The sequence below is a fragment of the Nansenia antarctica genome (assembly GCF_963989245.1).
Source record: "Nansenia antarctica genome assembly, chromosome: 20".
Taxonomy (NCBI): domain Eukaryota; kingdom Metazoa; phylum Chordata; class Actinopteri; order Argentiniformes; family Microstomatidae; genus Nansenia; species Nansenia antarctica.
The window spans coordinates 5,251,665-5,270,920 of NC_137693.1; the positions used below are offsets into that span (position 1 = coordinate 5,251,665).

The window sequence follows — 19,256 nt, forward strand, 5'->3', positions numbered from 1 at the left end:
CTAGGTAGTAGTGGGGATGACTCACCGAATCCATTGCGTTACAATTCTGGCTTGACTAAATTTTTCGGAATAAAAGTCTGCACAAACAATTGCTCGGTTGCCGACTTGTTCCTGTTTTCACCAGCTGCTCTCACATCATGTACTTGAACTGTATAGTCATTGTGGACTGAATTGTGAATTGTATTAACTTACAACTCTAAATAACTCTTAACTTCTTAGCTCAGTGAGTGTCTGCTTCAGGAGAAAAAGTCAAACACCTTTTTTGTGAACTCTTCATAAATGGACTGCACTTATATAGCGCCTTTATCCAAAGCGCTTTACAACGGCCTCTCATTCACCCATTCACACACACATTCACATTCACACACCAATGCCCGCTCACTGGGAGCAATTTGGGGTTCAGTGTCTTGCCCAAGGACACTTCGACATGTGGACAGCCGGGGTTCGAACCGCCGATCTACCAACTGTTGCGATCATTAGACGGCAGCTCTACCTCCTGCGCCACAGCTGCCCCACTCTTCATTCTCTCTCTGCCCACCAGGAAGACATGCGGTTGGTGATCAGCCAGCAGGTCCAGCTGCAGGAGGAGGAGCGGGAGAAAGAAACGGAGCGACAGAAAGAGAGAGTGAATAACGCCGGGCTACAGAGAGGCACGCGCCTCAGCAGGTCAATGAGAGTCAGAGGAGAAGGAGGGAAGGGATTCTTCTCCTCTTTATTTGGAAAGGAGTAAGAGAGAGAGAGAGAGAGAGAGAGAGAGAGAGAGAGAGAGAGAGAGAGAGAGAGAGAGAGAGAGAGAGAGAGAGAGAGAGAGAGAGAGAGAGTGATTAGATTTGACTTTGCTGGGTGAGAGAGAGACTATAATGGTGGGGGGGTGAGAGGAGAGTATTAGTTAGTATTCTCATGTGCCCTCTATAATATACTCTTAGTATATTGATAACATGTTTACAGATGTATACATACATTTATATATAATATTTTTTTGTATATAGAATATCTTTATTTACAGTCAGTTTGTGAATGTATCTATTACTTGTAAATAAAAAAATAATTATTAACTTTTTTGACATCCAATGTGTGTTTCATATTTATTCACTTAATAATAATGTTATTGCCATGCAATAAAATTGCCATGGAATCAACTTGTCAGTCAACTGTTGGAATTTGGTATTTTATGATCTAGGCAAGAGGTCTGCCATAGACGGCGACCCTGGAGCAATTAGGGGTGCAGTGCCTTGCTCAAGGACACCTTGACATGTGGCCAGCCTGGGTTCGAACCACCGAACTTAAGACATTGCGATCATTAGGCGCCGGCTCTACCCCCTGAGCCACAGCCGCCCTACTTCCATGCTAGTCTCCAGTACGTTTTCTTGCTACAGTATACTTTTCCTGGCTACTGTATCATTTACTGTTGCAATAACAAAGTCCTGAGCATATGTCGTGGTGAAAAGTTGGGACGTATTATGGAGAGGTGAAAGGTTACATCTGATTTAAAGATTGAGAGGGGAACATTTGGGAACAAAGAGGTGATTTGGAAATAAAAAGGCTGCTTACAGAAGAGATGTTGGTGTTTTTCTCTGCCTTGTGTCTGTGGGTAGAGATCTCTCTCTTTGTGCATATGATTTTGGTGTATTGTAAAGTTCCTGTCAACTTGACATAATAAATAAGCTGAAACCAAAATGGTTTCTTGATTGCAGAATATGTACTATACTAGATTGTGACTAACATCAACAATAACAGAAGAACAAGTTTGGAAGTTTCTTTCCTCCACAGATTATCCATGTGTACATAGAGTTCAGGCTACACCTTAATCTTCAGGCTACACCTTAACTGTCCCTCCTGAGACATCTACTACCCCCCTGCACTGTGTCTCCAGAGACACCTACTTCCCCCTATACTGTTTTTCCTGAGACATCTACTACTCCCCGTATTGTTTCCCCTGTGTCAATATTTAAAAGCCTGAAGATAGAGTACTTTTCCTTCTATGACTAGTAGATAGATGATTCACTTACATAGTCAAATGTATTCATTGTAAGTCGCTTTGGAATAAGGCGTCTGCTAAATGCCTCAAATGTAAATGTAGAGTTGCAATCACTAACACCATTACAACTGATTGTAGTTGTAGAGAAAGTGGGTAAAAAGAAGTAGCATGATAAAAAAACAGAGGAACATTTTTCATATTTAATAAAAACAGGATTCATTAAACAAGAACATAATGTACACAACATGAAGCACCATCATAATGTGAGCTGTCTCTGTCAGGTCCAAACACAAGAGCTTGAAGGTGTCAGACGGTGAGTAAAGGGTCATGTGACATCAGAGTCAGAGTAAAGGTTTACGGTCAGTGGTGAGACAGGGGTCAGGGGTCAGAGGTCAGGGTGAGGTTCATAACCTGAGAAGGAGCACGGACTGTCTCCTTCAGAACACGCCTCCTCTTGGTTCCCCGACGCCTCCTCTGCCCCCGACGCGCCACCCTGATGCTCCATCTCATCCCCTGACTCCGCTCCAAGCCCCTCCCCCTCCCCCTCCCTCCAGGGGGGGGTCTGCAGGTCGCAGAGGTCTGGAGCACAGTCTCTCTCTCTGTCTGCCTCCCCACGGTCCTCTGGCAGCACCGTCCGCCTGTCCGGAGTTCTCCCTCTGTCTGTGTGTCTGTCCCGCAGCAGCGGTTTGTCTGTCATTTCGTCTGTATCTCCATCTAGCAGCTCGCTGGTGGCGTATCCCTTATTGTCACTATCCCAGGCCATTCTGATAAAGGGGGAGACTGGTTTAGGTGGTGAGGGGGGCAGGACAGCCTCTGTCTCCTGTCTGTCTCCATTGCTGATAGCGAGGGCGGCAATGCTGACTCTGGCCTGGTAACCGTGGTAACAGCTCGCCGGTTGTGTCCAATCCGCCTGTAGCCTCACAGGCTCACAGAATACTGTTTCTGGAATGAACACACACTCTACTGACCCAACATACACGCCCTGCAGAGGGAGAGGAGGACAGAGAGACATGGAGGGAGAAGGCATTAGCTACCTCACAGTGTTGGTCAGAAATGAAATATTAGGTGGTACTGTCAATTTAGGGGGTGCATTCAGGGGTCAGGGGTCAGTACCAGTGCTCTGGGGTTGTGGTCTCTGGGCTTCTGGAGGCATATCACTATGGCCAGACCAATCAGAGCAGCCAGCAGAAGAACCACTCCTATAGATATGACCACACCCACAGGCAAATCTGAAAACATAAACAACAAATATTAACAAGTTAAATAATCATAATAATAATAAATAATTAAAATTATAATTATAATTGGCATTATGACTGCCAATGGCCCCTGGCCCTACCGTAGATTACTTTTTCTTGCAATGACTGATGGATAGATGATTCACCTACTTAGACAAATGTATTTGTTTTAAGTCGCTTTGGATAAAAGCGCATGCTAAATGCCAAAAAATGGCAATGTAATGTAAATGTAAATATGAAGACTTCAGACATTAGATAGCAGGAACCACACTTATATATGACATCAGATAACTCAAGCTCCAGACCAGACCAGCTCCATGAGACAGACATTAGTGTCATTCCCAGACCAGCTCCATGAGACAGACATTAGTGTCATTCCCAGACCAGCTCCATGAGACAGACATTAGTGTCATTCCCAGACCAGCTCCATGAGACAGACATTAGTGTCATTCCCAGACCAGCTCCATGAGACAGACATTAGTGTCATTCCCAGACCAGTTAGGTCTTTACCTGGTGAGACCGTGGGCAGGTATACACAATCCTTTGTGGTCATGTGACGGCCATGTCTGGAATGGTGATTGGCTGACGCTATGAGGCAGTAATGATAGCCAGGGGGAAGGTTATAGAACACACGTTTCGATGGCGACTCGACGTCCTCGAAAACCACCTGTAACCACAACCATAACCTTACACATGCTAGCAGGCGCCTTCATCCAAAAGTGACAACAAATACATGACTGAAGTAAGTCAATCATCTATCCACCAGTCAGAGCAGGAAAAAGTCATCTATGCATTGGCAGTCGTCTTTTTATTTGATTTTATTATGACACTGGAGAAACTGTACAGGGTGTGTGTGTGTGTGTGTGTGTGTGTGTCTGTGTCTGTGTGTGTGTGTGTGTGTGTGTGTGTGTGTGTGTCTGTGTGTGTCTGTGTGTGTGTGTGTGTGTGTGTGTGTGTGTCTGTGTGCGTGCATGTGTCTGTGTCTTTGTCTGTGTGTGTCTGTGTCTGTGTCTTTGTGTCTGTGTCTGTGTCTGTGTGTGTGTGTGTCTGTGTCTGTGTGTGTGCGTGCGTGCGTGTGTCTGTGTCTTTGTCTGTGTGTGTCTGTGTCTGTGTCTTTGTGTCTGTGTCTGTGTCTGTGTGTGTGTGTGTGTGTGTGTGTGTGTGTGTGTGTGTGTCTGTGTCTGTGTGCGTGCGTCTGTGTCTGTGTCTGTGTCTGTGTCTGTCTGTGTCTGTGTCTGTGTCTGTGTGTGTCTGTGTGTGTGTGTGTGTGTGTGTGTGTCTGTGTGTGTGTGTGTGTGTCTTTGTGTCTGTGTCTGTGTCTGTGTCTGTGTCTGTGTGTGTGCGTGTGTGTGCGTGCGTGTGTGTGTGTGTTTGTGTAGTCTGACCGTGGTGTCGTGGCTGCCTGTTGTCTGTAGCAGCGAGATGTTGAAGTGGAGGTTTGGGAGCACGGTCTGTTGGTGAGTCAGAGACATGTACACATTCTGGTCCTTCACCGCTAACCTCAAAGACGGAGCACTCAGCAGGGCTGCAGGAGGCGACACACACACACACACACACACACACACACACACATACACACACACACACACACACACACACACAGGCAATAAATAACAATAAGTCACTTATTAACATCCATATTGTTTCCAAACCAGTCGCTTGACAGTCCTGATCTAGCCTGGTCTGGTATAATCCAATCTAGTCCAGTCAGGTTGTGTCTAGTCTTTATTTACTGGGGGTAGTAGTGGATAGTGAGTTGGATAAAGTGTTGGACTGGTGATCAGAAGGTCAAATCCCACCTGGGAACACCACCATTAGTGTGCCCTTGAGTAAGGCACTTAAGCCCTAAATGACTCCAGGGAGACTGTCATCCTGTCATCCTGTAATCTCTTCATTGTAAATCGCTTTGGATAGAAGCGTCTGCTAAATGGTTAAAATGTCAAATGAAATGAGAAGAATAATCTCAAATGATGAGTGGTTATGAGTGCTTCTACAACAGCATGTTTGGATACCGGATTCTGATTGGCTAGCACCAGTGGTAAATATCCCAACAACCTTCAGTTCAGACCACATTTCCAGTATCAATGCGCCTCCCAATCAATCTGATTAAGAACACCTGTGCTGACCTACAATGCAATCGTTGATCTTGTTTATGGGACTATATTCTGTGGCGGAGGGATATATGTATTCTGAAACGATTAAATGATTGTAAATACATTAATTTAATGTTACAACTGTGTATTTATTTGTCATATTATGTGGTGGCTGTTGTAGAAAAAGCAATTGACCATTCGAGGGCGGCTTCGCCTCGTGCCACAACCCTGTACCAGTGGTAAATGAGTCCACAACCCCCTTCCTCTCATGGTAAATTGCTTCCTTCTTCCAATCCTAGCTACTCACTGTCCCAGGAGGGTTGTGCTGTGTAGCCCAGATGGTTCCAGTCTGAACTCTGGTTTGTCGCCTGTGCTCTGACTCTGAACTGATAGTTCTCCAACAGGTCGTCCTCGTTCAGTGGAATGTCCAGGGCGCACTCCATGGCAACAATGTCCATGCAGTTCCCCGGGAAACGCCACACTCTGCAACACAACCGGACACATCATCATGATGATCATCGTCATCATCATCATCATCTCTCTCTCTTTCACTTCACCTCCGACTGGACCCTCTCTCCCCAGTTCTACTTTCTCTCCCCTCAACCACCCCCTCTCTATGTATACTGTATCTCTTTCTCTAAATCTCATCATACACATGCTCACACATGCTCACACATGCTCACACATGCTCACACATGCTCACACACACACACACACACACACACACACACTCACTCTCCGAGGACTCGAAGCTGGACAGAGTAGTGTGTGTTTCTGGGGTTTCCTGGCCCCTGCCAGTGTAGCCTGCCTTTGAAGTCCAGAAACTGCACGCTCATATTCTGAGGAGAGGAGAGAGAGCCTGACACACACACATACACACATACGTACACATACGTACACACATACACACACGTACACACATACACACACACACACACACATACACATACACACATACACACATACACACACACACACACACACACACACACACACACACACACACACACACACACACACAGAGAGTTAGCCCAGTGCTGGATGGATCTGATGAGTAGAGCTCGGTTAGATGATTTAGGCATGTATGATGTAGAGATTGTGCAGATTCCATCGGTTGGATTACCTGAAGGCCCCCAGAGGACCACGAACACAAAGATGGAACACAGGGACCATATCACCATGGTGACCGTCCCCCCCGTCCCCCTCACAACAACATTCTGATGAACTGGAGGAAAGGATGAAAAGGATCAGACTGAGTGCTGTTTGGTTAGACAAACCTCCACCACACCGGTTCCTACCTTGATGGTACGCTACTCTGTTGACAGAGGCTTGATAGGATAGTTAGATTGTTGCTGATTTGGCTATCACTCAGACTGCCTCTCATTCCCTAAACCCCACTACTGTTGTACCTGTTGACCACGTCAAAAGGGACAAAAGGTTAAGATTTGAGCTCAACAAAGCATTACATTCAATTACATTTAAATCTTTGGCATCTAGCAGTAAGTCACCTTTATCCAAAGCGACTAACAACAACTACATTTGTCAAAGTAAGTGAATAATCTATCCATCAGTCATCATAAGAAAAATAAATCTATGCTAGGACCTGGGGCCATTGGCAGATGCTAGAAGGAGGAATTATTATTTATTCTTATTAATTATTTTTTATTATTATTATAAATGTATTTAGGTTACAGTAGATAAACTGTACAGAGGGGGTAGTGGGGAAGAAGAGGTCTTCAAGAGAGACAGTTAAGATGTAGCCTGAAGAGATGTTGTCATTTCTACACGCAGGGCCAGAGGGGCTAGGTAAGCTATCCATGGGTGTGTCATCACGTAGGGACATTTTTGGTGAGGTTAGGAACAGGTGCTACCCCACCATGTATGTGTTTCCTGGTGGCATTCTTTTTGTTGACACCATTTTTCATCAGCATTGCTGCAGCGTGTTAGGCCCTGGTTTTACCCTAGACCACAGGGTCGGAACAACTAGGATGTAAAAATGTTCTACGAAGTATTTCCTGTGTAATAGACATTTATTAGATAAGTATACGTTATGTGTAATTTAAGTTAATATGTATAAGTATACATTATTATTAAAGCCTCATCTGATTCATTCTTTTTGGCCTTTCTTGCACTAAATAAGCACAGACTCAACAATTCTTTGCACATAGTGATAATGGAGTCAGATTATCAATATTATATATATTTTGCTATCAAGAAAATATAGCCAAATGTTTCTAAAGGATTTAAGTTTAAATCTGTCTACACTACATCTCATTCTCTAAACACCACTACTTTTCTACCCTTTGACCATGTTAAGAGGATAAAGGGTTAAGATTTGAGCTCAACGTAGCCTCACTTATCATCATCATCATCCTTACACTTGAATATGACAAACTGTATTGTAGTTAGAGTACTATTATGTATTAGCAGGAGAGTAAAGATAGATATACATTCATAATCGGTTAAGCCTACCTCCTGCTGCAGTAGGGAAAGTGTGATGGAGAAATAGAAAGAGAGGACATACAGTAATGCAGATCTTTGATTATAACTCACGTGTTTTTCTGCGTGTCCGATTGATTTGTTGGGACCCTGGTTGCTATGACAGTGTTGCCATAGGGGTGAACTTTTTCATCGGAAGTCCACCATCACCATGAAAACCCCCACAGCAGCACCAAACATGTGGACCCCTTCACGACAGTGTGTGTGTGTGTGTGTGTGTTATACTCTCTTCATCAGTGAGTGTGTGTGTGTGTGTGTTGTGTTCTATTCTACCTCTCTGTTTGTATGTATCGAACTTGTACCTACCGTGTGTATGGATGTGTTTGTGTGCCTCATCTTCTGTCGAACACGTCCAGTCAGCATGTTCTCTCGACGTCACTACATATATATAGATCTGCATACCTGTGTATGAACGCCCAATCCAGACTCAGCTACCAGACTTCCTGCTCTGCTCTACTCACTTACACACAGGAACAAGGAAACAGGAAATTCTGGATACACACACACACACACACACACACACACACACACACGCACGCACGCACGCACGCACGCATGGGCACGCTCTCTCCACGCTCTGCCTGATTCTAGAGGACCAAGCCTGAAACAATGTGTGTTTAACTTAAGACAAGTTGAGTACACTTATATCCGGATACAAATAAATAACATATTTTTTTTTAAGTTAAAACAAATCAAGGTGGTGTTTTCCACAGAGTCTCAACCGTCAGAACACACAGGGACAGGAGAGAGTCTGTTCCGCCCTCACACATCAGAGTTGATGGATAGGAGGCGAGCCACTCGATAGAGATGCAACCCTAGTTTACCGACACACACAAACCCCTATCCCCGTACAGACCATACGCACACGCACGCACACGCACGCAAACACACACACACACACACACACACACACACGTACGTAACACAGATTTAGAACCTGCAAGATTTCCCTGTATCTGAAATAAACAGAAAATATTTTAAAAAGAAGTAAAATGAGTTCCATTTCATCTGAGTGCCAGAGCACAGTGAGTAGTGCAGACACTGTGCCCATATATGGACATATCCATATATGGACATCTACATATATACAGAACATTATGACCATGGATCAGAGGGATTAGGAGGGAGCATGGGTGGAGCAGCACCAGTTCCTATTCATCATCAGGTCTGACCACATACGCACACGCACGCACACACGCACGCACACACACACACACACACACACGCACGCACACACACACACACACACACACGCACACACACATACATACACACACACACACGGCTCCGCTGCAGCAGCTCATTCTTCGTCAGCAGTGTTGCCAGATGGGATTATTTTCCAGCCTAAGGCCGTGTTCACACTTGACTTCTTTTTTTTATTTAAAAAGCGCAGCCTTCAGCGCCTTTTTCAGTTGACTTTATTTAACTTTTCAGAAAGGCGCTGTGTGATGTCAAGCGCCTTTCTGACAGCTGACCAATCAGGACGAGGAGAGTAGGTACGCGTGTACCTTCCCTAGTAACCTACTTCCTAGCTACCGGTGCTCCGAGACGTCAGACCCACCAAGATGGACGAAAACAATGTAGCACTACCAGTTGAACAACTCGTGATTGCTACTGGTGTTTCATAACGTGGTTCCAGTGTTAGCAGCATTCGGCAGAAATCTTCATTTTCCACAACACTGTTGCAAATATACAGAGTTCAACACAACACACATTGAAAATACCCAGCGATAGAATTGGTAATAGTCGAAGCCTCTGGGAGTTATAGGGACGATTTAAATTCCGCGCTGCTGGCCGGTGCGAAATGCATTCTGGGAAAAGAAGCTCAAAAGGCGGTGAAGCCAGCGCTTTTTTCTAAAAAAAAGAAGTCAAGTGTGAACACAGCCTAACCACAGTCTAAAATCCGCCCAGTGTGATCATAAGTAGCCCAATCGGGCGGGAATACGCCCAATCTGGCAACACTGTCCGTCAGTACACATGACGCTGATATAAGACTCATCCAGTTCAAGTTTACAAAGTCTCTGCCCTTGCCAGCCGAGTGCACTGTTATGGATCTCTTCTCGTGGCTGAATATACCTACAATATACACACCATTCCTACCTACTGTACCTACTCTATGACTACCTAGGAGTAAATTCTAAGGGCCGGTTTCACAGACAAGGTTCGAGCCTAGTCCAGGATTAAATCATACTTGCAATGGAAATTCTCCATTGAGGACGCTTTTTTAGTCTAGGATTAGTCCTAATCTGCGTCCATGAAACCAGCCCTGAAGGTCTTCTTGTATGAGATAGACAGCCGAGGGTGTTCAGGTAGTAGTGATCTCCTTCCTGTGATTGGCTGTGCTCCGCTATCCAGCAGGGAGCTGGGTGGAGGTCAGGGTGTTGGGAGGAGGGATGAGGATGGTGGTGGGAGGAGTCATTATGTCATCACCTCCAACAATCCAGCCAGTTCAGGGTGTCAGTAGGAAGTTGCCAAGTGGTCGTTATGGGAGAAGTGGATGGGGAACTCAGTGTCCCATGAGGCCTGTAGGCTGGGATCTTCCCACCGGGGCTTGTAGGAGATGTAGTCCTTTTGAAAGGGGGCGGAGTCTATCCCACATTGACGCCCAGCCCCACTTGAAGCTTGTCGCCACGGTGATTAACGAAGGCACCCATGAGGAGGGTGGCAGGGAGAGGAGACAGACGCTTCTCTAACACTCCTCCTATGATACACTTGCTGTTCACCATACCTACACACACATACACACACACACACACGCACACACTATAAATGTTGATACTACTGAAAAACAATGATTTTATTCACACTTTATTGTAAATTAAGTATTCCCAAAGGGAAATATCACATCATTGGAAGAACACAAATATTATTTTGATTATCATACACAAATGGGCGTTACCTCTGAAGACCATGTTGGCTTCGGGGAGTTCCATCTGGTATCCGAAGGAGGCGGTGGTCTCCTGTGTCCTAGTACTGGCTTCAAACTCCACCCCGACTTGGATCTAGCATACACACACAAACACCAGAGTTAACTTGTGTATGCGTTAGTGTGTGTACGTGAGTGTGTGTATACAGTGGGGTGCAAAAATGTGGGCACCCCTAGTCAAAATGCCTTTTACAATTAATATCTAAGTGAAAAGAAGCAAACCTAACCTCTAAATGGTAGAAAATTAAACATGACACATTTCATCACATTTTAAACCAAGATGAATTTTTTACAGTTTCAAAATAATAAAACAAGGAAAAAGGCCTTATGCAAAAGTTTGGGAACCCTGTCAGCTAGTACTTTGTAACTCCTCCTCGGGCAACTATAACAGCTTGCAAACACTTCCTCCTAGTAATCATCTTCTCAAAAGGTAACAAAGAATAATCCAAAAGGGTTCCCAAACTTTTTCACAGGCCCTTTTCCTTTTTTATCATTTAAGAAATCTGAAAAATGAAAATAAAAAGAAACCTTGCTTTAAAATGTGCAGAAAGGTGTCATGTTTAACTTTAATGTTCAGGTTTGCTTTCAATCACTTGGAGATTAATTGTAACATTTAAACCAGGGGTGCCCAAACTTTTGCACCCCACTGTATGTGTGTGTGTGTGTGTGTGTGTGTGTGTGTGTGTGTGTGTGTGTGTGTGTGTGTATGTGCATGTATGTACCTGTTTGTTAGCTCTATGGTAGTAGCTAGCATGGGCTCCTCCTTTCCCGGCATTCAGCGTTGCCACCCAATTAGGTCCTGACGTGGAGATAGAAATTAAAGTAGACCAGCAAACAATGCAGTAGAATCAATTTCTGAGTAGATCTTCAGTCTTAAGCCTGGTACACACATAAAGATAATCTGGCCGATTTTGGCCCGATTTCCACCCTTCAGACCAAGGACAGCAAACGCCCGATTATCGGATGGCTCTAAAGATTATCCTACAAGATTATCCTGTGGTGTGAGGTGTGTTAAGAGTCAATTTCGCCCGACAATCTGCTCGGAAAATGGTCGGGGCCGACGATCGTAAATATTAAACGTGTTCAATATTTACGATCAAAAGTCTTCTTGTTTGTGGTCAAAACTGACAACTCCCGAGTCCGATTGTGACGTGGACTGGAATGTAGCCAATCAAGAAGCGAGCTGACTGACACACACACACACACACACACACACACACACACACACACACCTGAGTACTGTCCGGCCAGTGTGAGTATGCCCCCCTCCTCCGCTCGGCCCCGGTGGTACACCAGCTCCCCTCCCAGCACCAGGCCTGAGGAAACACTCTGGAGGAAGTGTGCCACCAGGATCACTGTCCCCCAGAGAAAGATGCTAGTTAAATACCAATGGAAACGGGACTGTACTGTAGACGTTGTTGTTGAATAATGCTAGCGGTTTTGAGAGTACACCTGTGTCTTCTCACCTGACTCCCTTAGGATGTCTGGGTTGGCCATGGTAACAGCAGCTGTGAAGTCACTTCCTCTGTACTCTGTCTCAAATTGCCATGTCACAAACTGATCCTGCTGGGTCTAAGAGAGAGAGAGACTATTATGGACATGCCCACACATCTATTACACTGTCTGATAGTTACACACACACACACACACGCACACACGTACACACACACACGTATACACACACACACACACACGTACACACGCACACACAGAAAAACACATCTTAAAACCCACCTGGAATACTGCCTTGGCCCTTATTCGCTCAGTCAGGTTCAGCAGCGAATGAGCATTTAGACTGCCCGAGGAGTCTATCTCGCCAATCAACACGGGGGAATCCTGTCAGGTGACCGAACACACACACACACACACACACACACACACACACACACAGGTTAAGAGTCTGGGTGTCGTCCTGGACAGCACATTATCCTTCGAATCTCACAATCAACAATATCACTCGGTCTGCATATTTCCACCTACGCAACATTAATCGTCTCCGTCCATCACGGACACCCTCCAGCACCACCATTCTTGTCCATGCCCTGGTCACTTCCCGTTTAGACTATTGTAATGCCATCCTCTTTGGTCTCCCACACAAATGTCTCCATAAACTCCAACTGGTCCAGAACTCAGCTACACGCATCATTACTAGAACTCCCTCCATTCACCATATCACTTCAGTTCTCCAACAACTTCATTGGCTCCCCATCAAATTCCGTATTCACTTTAAGATTCTCCTTCTCACCTTTAAGGCTCTCCGTAACCTAGCACCCTCATACCTCTCTGAACTCCTTCTTACTCACACTCCCTCCCATAGTCTCAGATCCTCCTCTGCCAACCAACTTGTCATCCCTTCTGCCCACCTGACTACTATGGACAGATAAATGTGAAATAATACTATTGTGCAATATGACAACCCTAGTCGTCTATCTGTACAGTATAGTACAGTGGATAGTGTACATAGCCTTTATTTATGTAAACCAGCTCCTTCCCTTCTTGTGAATTTTTTTAAAAGTTTTTTTTTTTTCCTTTCCTAACACCAGGGGAGCCACCCCTCCTAAATTTCGTTGTTTGGTACCTGTACTGTAGCAATGACAATAAAGTCCATTCATTCATTCATTATGGGATCTAGAGCCTTCAGCCGTTCTGCTCCCCGCCTCTGGAACTCACTGCCACCTAACATACGCAATATTGACACTCTCACCACTTTCAAATCCAGTCAGTTCACAATGGCTTACTTGGTTTGATCTCCTGTATTATTTTGTTTGTTGTTACAGTATATCTGATTTTGCTGTTTTTTATCTCATTTTGCTTTGTTGATTTTAATGTTTTGATATGTGGTTTTAAACTGTCTTGTAAGGTGTCCTTGAGAGCCTTGAAAGGCGCCCATAAATAAAATGTATTATTATTATTATTATTATTACACACACACATACACACACCCACACACACCATCCCATTGAAAATGCTAGCACCAATTTAGTTAACTTTGTCAGTCACTTAGAAAACAAAACGTTTAACACACACACACACACACTAAGAGGTATATCTGACCGTGTCTTTGCCGTCATTGTCAGACTGCCGGTGCTCCACATGAAAACGATACTGAGATGGACTCACAGCACTGAGGTGGAGAGTGTGACTGGCCTGAGAAAAACACACACACACACACACACACACACACACACACTTGTTAAACTACATCCAATCACACACATACTCATCATCTAATAAGGTTTTTAAAGGCTGCAGATGATGTGTGTGTTGTTAACCTTAAAGAAGCTGCTGAGGGTTTTGTTGACGATCAACTTGACTCCCTCAGTCTGCTGAGGAAACACATCTGGAGGACAGAGAAAGAGGAGAGAGGAGAGAGAAGAGATTAAAGGGAGAGGGAGAGAGTGGGAGTGAAGCGAGAAAAGAGGAGAAAAAGGGAAGAGAGAGAAGAGAATTCCAGTCTAAAAAATCACCTTAAAATGGGCACAAATAGACAAACAAAATAAAACAGGCAAACCATCAACAGACCTAGCGAGTGAATGGACCGAGCCCCCTCAGACATTCACGTTATTCTACCCACAAGACACTAGTGTTGCTCCAGTGTCTCCGGCTGTGTGTCAGGTGCGTCACCCACCCTTGCAGCTCCTGTGCAGGGCGTGGAAGCTCCCAGGGTTGGGGAGGCGGCCATCCCTCCTCTCCCAGCGCGGGGGCGTGTCCCAGTAGGCTGGGGGGGTGTCCCAACGTGACGGGGGAGTGTCTGTAGAGAAAGGCCAGTTCTGACGGCCAGGACCAGAAGACAAGGCCAGAACACTGCCCATGAGGTCTCCACACCTCCTGCACCGGACAGGTACACACAATCACACGTGGAAGGGTTCAGAATAGTTTAGCTTTTTTTTTCTGTTTGCCTAGACTGTCTTTTACACCAGCTCCTCTGCTGTCATGTACCAACACACATGCACATATATATATATATATATATATACACATACACACACACATGTATTGTTCTTCCCATGATGGATGTATATTTATCTTGTAGATAGTACTAGTTATTTGTCTGTATTATCTCTGATAGTACTAGTTTTTTTTTGTCTGTCTTACATGTAACGATGAATTGAGAATCAAGGACCCCAATTGAAATAAGCCAGTGGCTTTCTTGGGTTTTTATCCTGTTAGTTGACCTTGTATGTAATATGTACTTTCATGTACCTACTTCTGCAAATCTTCTAATAAAGTTTTCAATCAATCAATCAAACACACACACACACACACACACACACACACACACATACTCTCTCTCTCTCTCACTCTCTCTCTCTCTCTCTCTCTCTCTCTCTCTCTCTCTCTCTCTCTCTCTCTCTCTCTCTCTCAACAGCACATATATAAAGACCATTCATTCATTCATTCATTCATTCATTCATTCATATCCCCTAAAAGACAGATCATCTAAAGGCCAAGGCACCATACACTAGCTAACACTGCAATAAGTATATTGTAAAGTCTACGAATGCATTCAATAGGTTGCAAATAAAATAAAATAAAATAGGTTGGCTTTATTCACTGCTTAGCTCGCCCCGGCAATGACAGGTGCACATGACCTTAATAATAACACAACAAAGAAAATATCAGCGAAGCTCTGACATAGTTCCGCTTACTTCCAATGTGACAAGGAGAGCTCGTAATTCCAACCAGGTGAATGTTTTGCTCTCTAGAAAAAGGAGATGACAGATGAAGGTTTCCTCAAAGACAGAAAAGGATGCTGTGAGCAGCCGACACGGAAACCCTCCCCCAGCTGTTCTGTGCGACGGGGTTGCAGGAAAATACATCCCCCTAGAAACCTAGACAGTGTACTTTTTGGTTCCCGTAAGTATTCCAATCATTTAAATGTATTTTTAAATAACGATATAACTACAATGAGTATTTCTAAACTGCAGACGTTTTTTTGTTGTTGTTTATTTTCTTTTTCAAAGAAATTATATCTCCCAACTTCCTCCGATAAGAACTCTTATTTGATTCTCCTCATCTCTATGGTTGTGTTCGGAATGGCATACTAGCATACTGCATACTACTCATACTAGATATGACGTATATTTTGAGTATGCAGTGCGTTCACACTGTAGATTATGCGAGATTTGAGTATGCAAGAAATGTATACTAGATTTTCGGTCGGCTGGTATTGGCATACTTATTATGAATTTAGTAAGCAGGATGCAGTATATAATTGAGTATGCTAGTATGCCGTATCGTGAGCTTAGAATTATAAGGTTCTATCTCCGTTTAGGGTAGTTCAGAGATATTGAGCGTCAACGTTTTTACATTCCATTATGTTTTGTGAGATGGAATCTTTGTATTTTATTAATTACTAACTCAAAAATGTCAACATTTTAAAAATAACACCACACAGGCATTAATAAACACCTAATGGATCAGATTATGTAAAAAAAACTCAATTTTGACAAAAATGGAGATAGAACCTTATAATTCTAACGTCACGGTATGCTAGTATGCCATTTCGAACACAGCCTATGACTCAGTGACGTCAGCTTTCTTAGCTGTCAAACATGGCGGATGAATCGACCAGGAGGGCTGTGTCGGAGATCCCGTTACTGAAGACCAACTCCGGCCCGCGGGACAAGGAGCTGTGGGTCCAGAGGCTGAGGGAGGAGTACCTGGCGCTGATCAAGGTGAGACCGGGACCGCCGGACCGATCGGGTGAAATGAGTACACACAGGGTCTGGTAGTGGTAGCAAGCGAGTACGCCAGGCAGGCTTGCTTAAACAGTACGTGTCACTGACTGTCAGTAGTTGAATGAATGAATGAATGAATGAATGGTCTTTATTGTCATTGATATAGTACAGGTACCATACAACGACATTTGGGAGGGGGGGCTCCCCTGGTGCTAGGAAAAAAATACTGAAAACAAGAAGGGAAAGAGCTGGTTTACATAAATAAAGGCTATAACCACTATACTATACTATACAAATAAAACACTGTACTGTACTCTATGCTATGCTATAAATATCCTAACATTTCCTATCTCTGAACCTTATGTACCTGAGGGTTGTCATATACATTGTCATATACATTGTTGTCATAGTGTTATTGCACATTCATTTAAAGTGTCGCAGTTTGCAGGTTTGAAATGTTCACAGTTGTGTTTCAGTATTTAGCACTTGATTACAATCTAGTAGCTGCCATCAAATTGTCTAGATTGTCCAGGGCCTAGAACCTAGGTCTTTGCTGTGTTCAGGGCCTGAATGGCCCTGGGGTGATGGAGAGATCAGATTGATCACTTTTGTTGATATTTGACAACCACGACATCTTCTAGTAGGTGGATAATTGAATCAATGTGTGCTTTTGGTTACATCAAAGTAAGTAAATGTGACGAAGTGTTCATTCAGGTACATCTGAAGTTCATATCGTGCTGTCGTGTTTGTTGTTTTTTTGTTCCTGGAAGTATGTGGAGAACAACAAGACAGCTGACAACGACTGGTTCCGCCTGGAGTCCAACAAGGAGGGAACCAGGTCTGACACACACACACACACACACACACACACACACACACACACACACACAGCGTAACAGCTCTGGGGGGGTATTCCAGCAACGTTGCTAGAGGAAAATCCAGGCTTATTCTGATAAATCTCCCGAGGATTTTCCTTTAGCGACGTTGATGGAATACCCCCCCGGCACTGTCTCCTGCTTTATGCTTGTGTGATTTGTTTACTTATATCGCTATTTCTTCTTTGTTATGGTCAGGTGGTTTGGAAAGTGCTGGTACATCCACGATCTGCTGAAGTATGAGTTTGACGTAGAGTTTGACGTGAGTCTTTTATCACCACAGATACATCAACTCAATACATACGTACATACTTGACCACAGCCACGTATGAACATATCCTACATGCGTAATGAAATAAACAGTTTGGTTTTGTGTGTGTGTGTGACATACGATGAAGTCGAAGGTAGGTAGAGTGAGTCTGTCACTTACTGCTGTGACCTTTCTTCCTGGTCAGATCCCTGTGACGTACCCAGCCACAGCACCTGAGGTCGCCATCCCAGAGCTGGATGGGAAGACCGCCAAAATGTACAGGTGAGAGACGCATTACGGGGCGGCTGTGGCGCAGGAGGTAGAGTTTGCCGTCTAATGGCCACATGTCGAAGTGTCCTTGGGCAAGACACTGAACCCCAAAATTGCACCCAGTGAGCGGGCCGGCGCCTTGCATGGCAGCTTGCCGCCATTGGTGTGTGAATGTGTGTGTGAATGGGTGAATGAGAGGCCGTTGTAAAGCGCTTTGGAGCAGTCCATTTACCATTTAGTCCATTTACCATTTACCATATAAACATACACTCTCACTCATACACAGTGTGTGATGAATCTGATGATGGTGAGAACTGAGAATGGTTCCTCTCTTTTGCAGGGGGGGGAAGATTTGTCTGACGGACCACTTCAAACCCCTGTGGGCGAGGAATGTACCGAAGTTTGGACTTGCTCATTTGATGGCCCTGGGGGTAGGTTGTGTGTGTGCGTGTGCGTGTGTGTGTGTGTGTGTGTGTGTGTGTGTGTGTGTGTGTGTGTGTGTGCGCGCGCGTGCGTGGCACAGTTTGACGAGGCTGAAGAGACGCGCAATGCATTTTGGGGAAGTTGAGTATGAAAAGTATCCTGTTCTAGTACACATCCGGGCATTTCTCAAATCTATCTATGTGTGTGTGTGTGTGCGTGTGTGCGTGCGTGTGTGCGTATCCGTGTGTGCGTGTCTGTCTCTCTCTCTCTCTCCCTCTCTAGTTGGGTCCATGGTTGGCAGTGGAAATTCCTGACCTAGTCTCTAAAGGGCTGGTCGTGCACAGAGAACAGCAGAGTAGCTGAAGTTGGGAGACACACTAACCCTCCTCTCTGCAGTCCTGGACCCTCTCCTTCTCAGCAGCCCCCAGAGACACAACAGCCCAACATACCCGCTCCTCCCAGAGATGCGTCAGCACAGCCTTTTCTCATTTGACTGGAGGTCTCCAGCTCCCAGCCCCCCAGCTGAACAGCAGGGTGCCAGTCTCTCTCATAGGGGGAATGGGATATATGATCATGACTCATGTTTCAGCCAAGTTGAGCTCTTTGTTTTGGGGGAACAGGTTAAAAAATAATAATGTTTACAGTGGAGAAAGAGAAGACTGTAAGCAAGTATTTGCAAAGTGGATGTTTATATTTTAACATGTCTTGTCAGAGCACAGGAGTGTGTGTGTGTGTTTGTGTGTGTGTGAGAGAGAGAGAGAGAGAGAGAGAGAGAGAGAGAGAGAGAGAGAGAGAGAGAGAGAGAGAGAGAGAGAGAGAGAGCTCGACCTGTGTGATCTGTGGGCATCGCCTCTGCACCTCCAACAGCTTTGATTCATCTATGTTAATAAACACTGACTGAAGTCATCTGAAACGTAGTTCCTCTGGTTGAGGTGTGTGTGTGTGTGTGTGTGTGTGTGTGAGAGAGAGAGAGAATCATTGGGAATTAACATTTAGATCAATAAGGGCAAGCGAGAACGCATT

General features: G+C 44.7%; 3 protein-coding genes across 3 annotated transcripts in view; 2 read left to right on the top strand and 1 right to left on the bottom strand.

Moving 5' to 3' along the window:
* LOC308174905 (BICD family-like cargo adapter 2) overlaps window positions 1-730 on the top strand; it is a gene marked incomplete at both ends in the record, with an annotated part of 5,481 nt that extends 4,751 nt beyond the window's left edge. The window contains one exon of the mRNA XM_080550017.1: window positions 542-730. Coding sequence (XP_080406143.1) covers window positions 542-730 — 189 coding nt within the window. The remainder of the gene's footprint in view (window positions 1-541) is intronic.
* A 9,666-nt stretch (window positions 731-10,396) lies between these two features.
* LOC308175015 (mitochondrial import receptor subunit TOM40B-like) lies at window positions 10,397-15,397 on the bottom strand (the record flags this gene model as incomplete). Its single annotated transcript, XM_080550130.1, has 10 exons — window positions 15,384-15,397; window positions 14,363-14,562; window positions 14,007-14,074; window positions 13,789-13,881; window positions 12,469-12,570; window positions 12,201-12,306; window positions 11,967-12,089; window positions 11,457-11,533; window positions 10,708-10,810; window positions 10,397-10,536 (listed from the first exon to the last, which is right to left on the bottom strand). The coding sequence occupies exons 2-10, from the start codon at window positions 14,544-14,546 to the stop codon at window positions 10,397-10,399; spliced, it is 996 nt and encodes a 331-aa protein (XP_080406256.1). The 5' UTR covers window positions 14,547-14,562; window positions 15,384-15,397.
* Window positions 15,398-16,289: 892 nt separating this feature from the next.
* Window positions 16,290-19,125, top strand: LOC308174586 (ubiquitin-fold modifier-conjugating enzyme 1; the record flags this gene model as incomplete). Its single annotated transcript, XM_080549683.1, has 6 exons — window positions 16,290-16,412; window positions 17,186-17,253; window positions 17,489-17,552; window positions 17,746-17,822; window positions 18,151-18,241; window positions 18,516-19,125. The coding sequence occupies 6 exons, from the start codon at window positions 16,290-16,292 to the stop codon at window positions 18,594-18,596; spliced, it is 504 nt and encodes a 167-aa protein (XP_080405809.1). The 3' UTR covers window positions 18,597-19,125.
* Between the last annotated feature and the right edge of the window lie 131 nt (window positions 19,126-19,256).